We start from the raw sequence: 12,579 nt of genomic DNA on the forward strand, positions 1-12,579 counted from the left end.
CGTCGATGTTGCCTTATTGAATTTTTGTACAAATTCTGGGGCTCCGGCCTAAACGAATAAATTATTATAGGAAGAACTAGAGAAATGAACACCAAATGATATATTTTATTAAGAATACTTTTGAAAGTATACAGATATTTTTCCAGTGAGATCTTCTCATTAAAAGTTGATGTCTGATCAAAATAATATTAAAAAAAAAAGATACGCCATTCCTGTATACAAACACGTGAAATACTTAAATGCATCGAAATTGCAAAAGAAAGAAAAAAAGTAGCGTATTAGTTTGTTCAATAAACATTTTCTGGATTAGATAAACCCCGAAGACAAAATTGAAATACAGCAGAACCTCACTATAACGAACTTATCTTATTACGTACAGCTGAAAAAAAAACTGTAAAAATTTTATCTCAAAAGTTTAAAACTCGTTGTAAGTACCTAAAAAAAGGAATTTAAAAAATATCAAATTGTTCGAGAAGCATTTTTCCAAGCAAGCGATTAAACATCGATCGTTTTGTTTTGCATTCATATGGATGCGCTGCGTCACTCATACCGTTCACCAACTTGAAAAATTAAGATTATATTACAGTGTATTCGCACACATCTTTTTTCGCGAGGTTACTGTATACTTATAAGATTGTTATGTTATAATTCCATAATAATGATTTTATTTATATGACATGATGTCACTCTCCATTTGTTTATGCAAGGTATATAGAAAACTGGATCTTGTGTGAAAATGCTGGTTTTTTTGGAATAATGTTGATTTTTTCTTTTAGGAAAGAAAAATTCATCTTTGCCTCTACCAGGACTTGAACATCCTTGTATGCCGGAAGAGTGCTTTTGTCAAACATCTTACAGAAAAAATAATAATAATAAGCATCTCATCACACAAGATCCAGTTTTTTGTATATCTTGTAATGGTTTTATTGATCACATCACAGGCACCGCTCTCAAACTGACTCCATTCTTCGGTGTAATCATAGCTGAGGACACGTTCAAAATCAGATCTAACTGCAAAACAAAGAAACAAAAATTAATTTATCATATTTTTCAATGTTAATTCCGTGCATTCTCATAATTTTTATGAAAAATTTATTTTGCTAAAAAACATGGTTATTTAGTAAATTATTAAATTTTTAATTTTGTTTGGATCACGCTGTATTTAATATTCATGCAAATATGTATACTTATCAATTTAGGACGAAATAAGAGATCAGTTACCGGAAATAAATCACTTACTTTGTCAGTTTGCTCGCAAGGAACGAGCCTGAAGTTATGTAAAATCTTGGCCAGAGTTAATTTCGTCTCCATTTGTGCAAAACGCATACCAATGCAGTTTCTCGGACCAGCTCCGAAAGCTTGAAAGGCTAAACGGTTATATTGGCTTCTATTTCCGGGAGAAAATCTACAACACACACAACCGAGATAATAATTATTTAAAACATTAGATGAACGTGTATTTTCAACACAAAAACAAATGTTTTTAGTTGTTGAATGAATGATTGTTTCTTGCCTATCAGGATCGAATTTTTCTGGATCTGTCCAGTAATCTTCGTCATGTTGTATAAGGTGAGAGGGAACTTGAACATGCAAACCTTTCTTTAATCTCAAGTTCTCGACCTGAATATCTTCACTTGTCTCTCGGTTGACAGATCTATTAGAAATTATCTCGTATAAGTAACTTCTCCAAATAATATATTTCTTGGTATTTTGATTATTTTTTCACTTAATGCAGAACTGCTTGAATAAATAATGTTGAAATGAATGTTGGACAAAGCAGAAATAGTAAACTAAAACATACAGATATAATGGAGGGTAAATTCTCAGAGATTCCTGCAGAACTTGATCCATGTATTGCAGCTCTTGTACCGATCTATAATCTAACTTTCCCTGTGAAAATATTGAGAATTCAATGGCTATTACTCTAGTAATTATAGAAACAGAAGAACAAGGAAAGAAATTATATTCTTAAAAAGCAGTTTCGGAAAGACAGGAGAAGCCCCCCTGGTTTTAGTGGTATAATGCAAAAACCTTCTTTGAAAATTTATATCAATGAAATACGAAAATATTTTTTTAAATAATGATATTTTGCATTCTGACCTCTTTTCTTATAAGTCTCTCAACCTCTTCACGTATTTTTTCTTGAACTTCTGGGAAATGAACCAGAAAATGAGTGGTGAATGCTAAATGTGTACTAGTTGTTTCATACCTAAAAAAAGAGTAGAAAAAAATTAAATTTATCATAGAAATAGTTTATTTTATATATTTCATGTATTTATTTCATTTATTGTTATTATTATTTCATTTATTTTTATTAATTGCATTCATTTTTATTGATTTATTTTATTATAAACACACGTTTACTCTAAATAACCCTTGAACGTGGGATTTAAAACATTAGAAAACGGTATATAACAAGAATAGTATTTTCCTTAATAGGGGTGTATGTTCTAATCGAAAAACCTTTACTTACCCCGCTAATAAAAATAATAATGCGTTGTGCAGTATCTCATAATCTTCCATAGTGTGAACAATCTTGGCATTTGTTAGGGTGTTGTCTGAAACGATTACAGATAATCGTACATCAGACAGGGTGATTATAGTTAAAAATTGATCCTACTTAGATTTATATAGATTCCATTAAAGTTGATGTGTTTCCATCGAAACTTGGTACATACATTATACATTAACATTATATACTTATACATTATATAGACCACTGTTAAAATAAAACTACAGCAATAATAATAATTAAAATTCCGACCATAAAGTGAAAAAGTGACGCCAAAAGAAAATAGAAACACGAATTGGGAACATAAAACTTCAGTTAATCACAGCATTTGTTCAATATGCGTTCAATTTGCGTCAATCACATATTCACAGCGCATATTCAACAGCAGAGTGAGATTTGATTTTCTTGAGACATTCCAACACCAAGTTTCAGCGGAACACATCAAACAGAACGTGTTCTACATAGGTCTGAGTAGGCGTACTTTAATTTTAACAATCCTGTAGCTTCAAATTCATAAAATCACAGCCGACTTTCAACACAAAAAATTCCTCTCACGATATAAAATTGATTGATGCTAATTATGGAATTTCGATACATCACAATTACTTATAAACAGTTACCACAACATATTATTAGAGAGAAGCACAAAATACGCCAACCTTTCGCATTGATTTTCTTTTCAGATTCTTCTTCGGCTTCATCACCAGCAGTGAGGTCGCTTCCAGTAGCACCGGTGATTTCAGAATCACTCATTTGGGCGTCGATCATGAGCTGGAGAAGGTCATCTCGACGATTCTATGGAGTTATTTCAATCGCGTTAATGATTGCATTACATCAATGGCATTCCAAAGATCAACATGAAAAAAAGACGTATATATCTCATAAATAGTTCATGACTAACAGCTTCATCACTTCTTCTCTCCTTCACGACCATTTTAATTGAATCAAGTAATTCTTGCTTAGGATTGGTGTTTTCCTTTCCAAAGATTGACTTCAATCTCATTACGTACTTCAAGATGAATCCCAGTTCTGGAAAACAAACTAATGAAAAACAAATCTTTATTAGATGCCTGACGGATGTCAGAATGTTCGAATGATTCTCAATTGATTCAAAAATTATAATTGAAAAATCCACACATTCATATTCAGGGAAAAAGGGAGAAAGTGGATTTATAGAAATTTATATCTTAGAGTAAAAATAAATCTCACCAGCGAATATTCTCATCCATTTTGAGATGCCTCCACCGAAATGCGCTCTCGCTGATCGTAAAAAAGGATCATTCGGATTCCTTTGGCAATCTGTATTTATACCAAAAGCCGTCCTACCTATAATATCCATTGTAAGAGCCTGATAAAACTTGTAGATATCGAAAATTTCGTTCCTCTTGGATTTCTGTTCGATTTCATCTATCATCGTGTCTATTGCTGTGCTTATCGTAGGAGACATCTTAAGGGAGAGAACAATTTCGAAAAATTATGAAACATATAGAAACATATATAGTGAAATCTTACTTAAATAGTACTTTTTTATTCAAAATGTTTTTAGAATTTTCTTCAATCTGATGTTAAATTCTTTTCGTGACAATGATTCGATATATCCGTCCTTAATGTTTTTTAAGGAGACATTTTCTACAGTTTTTAAGTGGATTTTTTTTACAGTTTCTCAAGGGTACATTTTCTACATTTTTTTGGACATTTTCTTCGTTTTTGAAGCATACATTTTTCTAAATTTTCTAAGAAGACATTTTCTACATTTGTAAGTAGACATTAGATATTTCTGCATTTTTTAAGTAGCCAATTCTACATTTTTAATTAGAGATTTTTTGGCATCTTTTAAGGAGATAGTATATAAAACCGCGCCACAACAACAATTCTCTATACCTCTGGTCAAAATGCCTTCAACAGAAGCTAAATTTTTGTTCCTGAGGGATCTAGTGTTATTGATATTTTGTGCAATTCGTTTATTATCCCTGATCCTGCTAAAATGGTTCTGCATAGAACCACGGTCCATCCAAGAATGGCACTGAGTCAGATGTCAATTGTCTACATTATAAAATCGGGCACCCAAATTTTCAGTAATATCCAAATATGTAATCTCTCGCTTTCAGCAACGAACGAAAGCTAAAGAGAAGTTCATTTTGAACGACGGCCCGTGGTGTTTAAACTGCACCGCATAAGTAAACCCCCTCGTTCCACCACACACAGAAATGTTCACTAAATTTTCACGAGTTCACCTTACTCATGAAATTTTTGTTCACTATCAATTTACTCAAAAAATCAATTCGATTAGTAGGAAGAGTGTCGCTCTTTGATTCGGAGGCAATGGGGGCCGTGAATGAGACAAGGGGTCCAAGGGCGAAATACTGATTCAGATGATGATTCTGGTATAACTGCTATTGATATAACGGTAATCCTTTCGCAACGATATTTGTTCTTGGTCCGCAAAATACCGTTATATTGAATTACTGTGCATTGAAATCCGAGTTAAATATCAACTTATTTGATGTGTACGTGTGATGGTCAGTGGCGTACCAGTCGCAGTTTGCGTGTCGTGAATGACGGAGTGAGTATGCTTCGTATTTGTTTCCACTTCTTGTCTCTCAAATTCGCCAATTGATACGAACATCCATCATCTTTGTTTGGTTTCGGACTTTTAACAACATGCATATCCTGTAAACATACAGAAAAAAAAAATAAGGAAAATGCATGCATTTCGATGCTTATAACTTGCGTAGTAGCATATGCTTGATTTCAATATATTTTTTGAATATATATTTTTGTATGAATGAGTGTCTCGCATGAGAAATTCCCCACCGAAACCTGACAATTTCAATAGTTTTATGGAAATTTATCAATCACAACAGAGACGGAACTGTATTTCATTTCGGAGTATCGTATGGATTATAAAAAGGCACTGGAGATATTGAGAATAAATCGATAACTCACGGGTCTATTGATGAATTTGTGAAAGTCGCTTATTTGGATTTTTTTCAGCAGGTCTACATCACCGACAACAACAACTGGTCGCAATCCTAGGTAATATCTGTAAATCCAAATGTCATGTAAATTTATAAGCAAGAGGTTTGCAAGATTACACCAAATTTAGAGTGTTCCATGAATTCGTAAGTAAGTTAAAATTTCATTAAAGTTAAAGGAATTGGCATGTTTGAATGCGGATTGCAAAAATATTTAGTTCACATTTTTGTCTATAGAAGGCTCTGCAAGAAGGCAAATCATGGAATTCTGAACTCGAACCTCTTTCTTCACTTTTTCTCTGCGCGGAACGTTCGTAAACAGTGATGGTAACTCGTGGGAATTTCCCATATTCTTGGGAAAAATTGGCCAAAACAGGTCAACAGGGGAAATTTCTTGGTGTTTGAGGGAAATTTTGAGTTTATCAAAATACTTGACTACATATTTCCACCGATAGATATCAGCACATTTTTTGGAATGTGTGGGAAAAATTCATTAAAAAATGAAATTTTCGAGGGAAATTTTGCTTCACGAAGTTGTCATCACTGTTCGTAAATCTACAGCTGACGATTCGTGGTTGAGGCAAAAAATTTCAATATAACAATGAAAACCAATGTAAGCGCTAGTCACAGGAAAATTCAGAAATGAGCTCTTCCTCCTGCAATTTATAGGAATATTTTCAATTATTTGCTTTCATCCAGTTCCCATTATCGACTAACATTTCAACTATTTTTCCCCAAAATAGAAAAGAACCAAAAATAATAATAACAATAACTCCCCCTTCGTGAGAAAAATTTAGATGTACAAATTTCCTTCAACTTTTTTAACTTTTTATGAATTTATAGGACTACCGGTAAATTATTACTATGAGAAATATATAATAATAATTATAATAAGTAAAAATTCCAGTATATATATTGTGTTACCAATATATACCAATTATATATATTGTGTTTCATCCAACATGAAGGAGAAGAAAGAATAGGGCTCTTTTGTATTCTGCACTCTGTAAAACATTCAACGGTCATCAGTATATATAAAATAGGTAAATCCTGTGTATACAGTCGAATCCCGTTATAACGAACTCCAAGAGACCGGAGAAATCATTTCGTTATAACGAAATTTCGTTTTAAAGGAATCCCAGGTTTACATTTCATTCCTATGTAAACTTATCTGAAGGATTAGAAAAAGGTTCGTTAAAACGAGATTTTCGCTATAACAGTATTTGTTAGAACGGGATTCGACTGTATAATAGGAAAAAAAATGAAATTCATTTACCCAAAAATTTTGCCATATTTCTTCACCCATTCTTTATGACACAAAAGAGGAGTCTGTAAAAGAAGCAAAATTTTCGTGTCATAACACGCTTAAGGATCAAATTTCGAAGAAAATATTCAAAACATCAGAATAAATTAAAAAGATATATTTTTTTATAATATGCAGTACGTATAAAATATTTCTCGTAACGATACATATAACCAGAAAACAAATTTCAATGGACTCAAAAATCTTAGTCTCGAATTAATTAAACGTTACCAAACGCTCGCCTGTGCACGCATCGTTATCTTCTTGATCAGCACCGGTCATCGGGAAAAAAATTAATATTAATAATTTTTGTTTGCTTTTCTGATGAGGTAAACATGCACGTGAGGGTGGTATGTCTTCCTCACCTTTTTCGATATTTCCCAAAAGTTCCCAGAAAACAAATTTGGCTCCGGTCCAGGAATGCCTAGCTCTTTGAGCACGGAAAATTGCTTCTTCCGCCACCTGCAAAAAAAAAAATTGTTTGGTATTTAGGTAAAACACGCTTTTTTTTCCTCGTTTTTATTCAACATTTATTAAAATCATTAAAATTTCTTTCAATACATTACTCGTAAATAAAAATATAACTATAGCAATTTTTAAAAAAACTGCCGAATAATTAAAAATAAATATTGTTAAAGAAATATATTCAACTCACACGTTATGTGTAAATACATTATTGAAGAAATTTTAATGGTTTTACAGGTTGTTACATATTGGGGCTTCTGATTCAGAATCTGGCATTAGTTTTGTCAGATTGGCTTTAATTTTGTGAAATTAAGTGAAAATCAAATTTCAATGGTAATACGCAAAGCAGCATGAAAATTACATTGAAACGGTCAACTATAAATAATATGGTACGTCATTGGCGATGATATTTCAGTGATTTTAGTCATCTTGCGGCTCTGATACCGAATCTGGCATTGGTTTTGTCAGATTGGCTTTTGAGAAAAAGTGAAAATTAAATTTCAATAGTAGTGCATACGCAGCGTACAGATCACATTGTTGAAAGTATGCATTATCTCAGAAACTTGACCCAATGCAGCAGAACAAATGTCAGATTTGGAATCGATGTCCCAAAATGACTCTAAAATTACTGAAATATCTTTGCTAATGATTTACTGTATTTATGCACAACGTACAGTTTAATGTGATTTGTATTATCATTGAATTGTAATTTTAGCTTTGTCTCAAAAACTAGTCAATCCGACAAAACCAATGCCAGATCCAGAATCAGTGCCCCAAAATCACCCTAAAATCACTGAAATATCTTTGAGAACAAAATCAGTGTTGAGCAGTGTAATATTTTACGGATGTAATTTTTCCAAAGGTATGAAAATATTAAGTACCGGTATTTCTGATAATTTCCTTGGAATTTTAAAATGAAATTCCCTCCCGTTTTATAATAATAATTTTATCCATTTTCGAATGATTGATTGATATTGATTTATATTCATCACATGGGAAAACATAAATGCCAAAAATAAGATAAGATGATTAGGATAAGATACTTTTATTTAACCATTCGAAACACAGACACAAAACATTGTGGGGTTAAGCGATCTTGTGAGCCCACAAATAACTGATACATGCTAGTCGGTACAATTAATAATGAGAGGAAAAGAAAAGAAAAAAGAAATACACAAATATACATATATGTATAATACTAAGAAATTAGTGGCAACAAGAATGGTGGTGATAGACTTGAAAATGGGTATTTAGCGGCGTAAATGCGAGATGAAAGGAAATTACGATATGTCAAATTAATAATTTGGATTTTCTTAAGTCGACAACTACGATTTTAAATTTATAAAAAAAATCTACATGAAGATTGTCCAATTATTAACTGAGAAAGTAAATTAAATATTTTGGGAGCTAACTAAAGCAAAATTTTCGGAAACCAGTTTTATTTGGTTTTGGTACCTGCCTACTATAACGTCTAAATTGTATTCCAGATCTATTAACTTCGGATTGAGAGATGGCTACTTTTTTTTATAAAACATCTTTAAACATTTATAAACGTACAAATGATGTATGGAGTATCTTTAATTGACTGAAAAATGTGTGTGGAAATAAATCTTTAATACTTTTTCAAGTATCGAATCTTCATAATTTGTTCGTGTCATTGAAAAGCACAGATGAATTTTTAGAAATATTCAAGTCGCTGAACTTACTGCAGCCAAGTTATGACGACAAGCGTAAGAATAGAAAGCGCGATAAACAACATCGTAATCCGAACTTATATGCCGCTTGTTTTCTAATGTATGAATGTCACTTTGTTGAGATGGGTAGACGTTGTAACGTTGCTATAGTTTCTCGTATGAGATAAACAGAACATACAATGGGGTTTCGTCACACGCTACGTCATGCGCTATGTCTCTCACATGACAGCCGACTTGTCTTTTCGGTGTTAACGAAAAAACTGCCGAGTCATTTCTTACGTGAAGTTGTCTTGAAGCGAATCGAGTTTTCTTTTTTCATATTTCTTTCTCCGAAAATTACTCACACCGGTAACCGGTTTCAAGTGTGTTATAAAATAAGAAAAACAAAAAATGAGCCGCCATTCTCCGATTAACCTTGGATTGAATAATCTGAAAAAGTGAAAAAAATAAATAAATGCGGATTATATCCGGGAAGGCGGTATTACACTATAAAAGTTCTTTGAAGGAGATATTTTATAAAATAAGTTCGACAAATAAATATGTTAAAGTAATGGTCCTTATTGGCACACAGGGATAAGACAGAGAAATCTTGAGAAAGTTATCGGGCCTAGTACGGTTTAGTTCAGTGTCCTTCAAACTTTTTCTCATTGCAGTCCGCTGAAATGAAGTGAAAATTTTTACGAATAATGAATATAGGAGAAGTAATTTGCAAACCAGTGATTGAAAAAATATTTGGAGGAAAATTTTCTAACCTTATGACTGACTTATCGTATTTCATGTTTATACTTTGCTACCGTAAGTACGAGAAACTGCGTTAAATAGGGCGCTAAAATACCGGTTAATATGTTTTAATGTTTTTGGCTGAATAACTTTCTGTATTTACCGAAAACCTACAGTAACTGGTATTTTGGCAAAAAAATTTGCACCGCCACGCAACATTAAAATAAAAGAAATTATAATCTCATGCCATATGCTGTTCATTTCCATCCCGCACATTGGTTTAAAAAAGCAACAATCCTTTTATTTTATTTTAAGAATTAAAACAGATAATTTTGCTTTCATTTCATAGATGGCCGCAGAAGTCCTTGAGCAAAATTTTTCTGTCCCGAGCAATATTTTTACGTGTTTCTTGTCTATACAAAGAATATCGGTACGGGAAAGCTAATAGAATACGAAGAACCCTACGATTACTTTTCTGTGTCTGATAAGAGTGGCCCTGATTTAGTACCAATCTGGTACCACCGTACCGTAATGTTGTGTAAAATACATGTTCTGTTCGAACTTGCGGCTCGAATTCAGCCCTCTCTATTCGAAATTATAAAAAAAGCGGTTAGTGTAGCGTTTGAGGCCTTAAAATAAAACAGTCAAGTTCTTAAAAATAATTTGATTTCATTGAATCCTTGATCAGCGGAGAAAATACCGGGACATAAACAACTATTCTGTATTCTAATCCGCATTCTGAATGCCAGTGCATTTATATTAGTCAAATACCTAGGAACCAGGACGTCTATAGATCCCTTATATGTATTGGATATATACATACAATATGTATGGGGGTTCCTTATACATGATAAACAGGCTAATTAATAATTGTTTTTAATTATTAACATTTATAAAATTTATTAATAATTTTAATTTTATTATTTATTATAAAAATTGGTTTTTTTTAATTTTCTAAATTTTGAATATTAAATAAAATTGAGATATTGAAATTTAAATCTCTTGCTTTATTTGGTGATCTGAATACAGTTTCCTTCTTAAATTTTTTCAGTTTTTCAATTTTTATTCAATTGTATTGATTTCATGCTATTTCATCATGCGCTCAAGGTTTTAACATTACATTTATTTTCTTCATGTTGGCACAATCAAACTCGAAGTTAATAGATATTTTTAATGGGCTTTCCATTAGAGCATATTATTTTGACCATTTTTAAAGGTATGAAACTCCTTGAAAAATTTTGGAGCCTTTCATTAATTTGTGTGTGACAATATACATTTACAAACTTTAAGAAAATATAGTATGTTTTATGCATTCAGCAAGCGTTTTCTAATAAATTCTGTTTTCATTTGCAGACTATAAGAAAACTAATTTTATTCTGGAAAAGCATGTGCTACGACTACCTACTACGGCAACTACATTCGCGTGAAGTTGGGAAATACGGTGTATAAAACCCCTGCTATTACTACTAATGTAAGAAATCAGCTATGTGACATATTTTTTACAAGAGGCTTCCCCTCTCCGTCTCTCATTTAAATAACATATTGAATCAATATTTTCAGTCAATAATACCCTAAATGTTAAGTGAATAATTAGCTATAAATGCTAAATTAATAATTCTGCGTTTGCTGACAAAATGTTATAAATCACTATTCAAAAATTTCACGATGGAAAATTTGTAAATAATATTTTGTCAACATGTGATACTTTTGGACTTACAATTTGCTCCGTTGTTTACTCATAAACTGAAAGAGAAAGACGGAGCTTTGCCACCAATTTCCACTAACGATGCTCCTGAATGCGGACAACTCAATTTTTTGGGAAAAGTGACTTATTATATAACATTTCGACATCTGAGCACGGAATTATTACTCGTTCTTAAGTGAAACATGCAATGGAAACAATTTTTTTCCGATCGTGCAAAAAATAAAATAAGACAAAGTGTATAACAAAATATTTATTTCCAAAGATATTTTTGCATCACAGATTTCTATCAAAACATCACAAATATTTTAATTTGGAGTAAGAATAATAGAAACCTACAATAACTATATATACAGAACTCCAATAAGATAAACCACTTACAAAACAGAAATATAAAGGAAAACAAAATCCATTGCATTATATGCTTATGTTTGAACACATTTACATCCTCCTTTTCCGGAATGAGATAATTTTTTTTTGCACAAAAATTAACAAAAAGGAAAATCATTTGATCGGTACGGCTTTCGAATTTACACCATTTTTCGGAGCGATTACGAGCGCAGATATTTTCAGATCGAGATCCAACTGAAAAATTGATTATCTCTTTGTTAATTTCCGAAAAAATTCAACAACATACATTCAAACAGGAAATAAATTACCAAAATAAATAAATAATTTATCGTTTTATCTGATTAACTTCGAGTTCGAAACAAGAACTTTCGTCCTTTCTTTTGAATGAGAAAAAAAAATCACATAGTGTTCAAGTGCTGGAAATGGCTCCGAATCATGTGACGGGTACGGCTCTCAAATTTACGCCATTTTTTGGAGTGATTATGGCTACAGCTGCTTTCAGTTCGAGATCCAACTGAAAAATTGATTATCTTGATCAAGTTCCGAATTTTCACTGCTTCCATTCAAAATATATAGGGTGCATAGGTAATACGGCGTATGGTATTTTACTAAGTGAACCGTTGGTCTTAGAGGCACACTTCCAATTACGAAAAAGTATCCATATAACATGTAGTACTCAGGTATGTCATGTTCCAAAGATATGTATAGTTATTAAAATCAAAATATTTACTTACGCACACCCTGTGCTCCAGCGTCCAATATGACAGTTGTTTGCCCTGTCTTTCCTGATGCCCACTAAAAAAAATCTTCCGCGTTTCTAAGTGCAATATTCATTGACATATTCGAACTCAAAAACA

General features: G+C 32.1%; 1 protein-coding gene across 1 annotated transcript in view; it reads right to left on the reverse strand.

Moving 5' to 3' along the window:
- Positions 1 to 876: 876 nt before the first annotated feature.
- Positions 877 to 12,579, reverse strand: part of LOC149078886 (uncharacterized) — a 28,747-nt gene continuing 17,044 nt past the window's right edge. The window contains exons 14-28 of the mRNA XM_089240462.1: positions 11,878 to 11,956; positions 8,962 to 9,025; positions 7,156 to 7,252; positions 6,764 to 6,816; positions 5,459 to 5,555; positions 5,045 to 5,182; positions 3,722 to 3,959; positions 3,414 to 3,553; positions 3,172 to 3,307; positions 2,474 to 2,558; positions 2,101 to 2,209; positions 1,802 to 1,890; positions 1,514 to 1,654; positions 1,240 to 1,405; positions 877 to 1,011 (exon numbers count right to left, since the gene is read on the reverse strand). Of these exons, the coding sequence (XP_089096588.1) occupies positions 931 to 1,011; positions 1,240 to 1,405; positions 1,514 to 1,654; positions 1,802 to 1,890; positions 2,101 to 2,209; positions 2,474 to 2,558; positions 3,172 to 3,307; positions 3,414 to 3,553; positions 3,722 to 3,959; positions 5,045 to 5,182; positions 5,459 to 5,555; positions 6,764 to 6,816; positions 7,156 to 7,252; positions 8,962 to 9,025; positions 11,878 to 11,956 (1,713 nt within the window). The 3' untranslated portion in view covers positions 877 to 930. The remainder of the gene's footprint in view (positions 1,012 to 1,239; positions 1,406 to 1,513; positions 1,655 to 1,801; positions 1,891 to 2,100; positions 2,210 to 2,473; positions 2,559 to 3,171; positions 3,308 to 3,413; positions 3,554 to 3,721; positions 3,960 to 5,044; positions 5,183 to 5,458; positions 5,556 to 6,763; positions 6,817 to 7,155; positions 7,253 to 8,961; positions 9,026 to 11,877; positions 11,957 to 12,579) is intronic.

This window comes from Pholcus phalangioides, unplaced genomic scaffold (genome assembly GCF_987345545.1).
Source record: "Pholcus phalangioides strain wild (caught in Gottingen) unplaced genomic scaffold, Ppha-v1.0 ptg000013l_1, whole genome shotgun sequence".
NCBI classification, from domain to species: Eukaryota; Metazoa; Arthropoda; class Arachnida; order Araneae; family Pholcidae; genus Pholcus; species Pholcus phalangioides.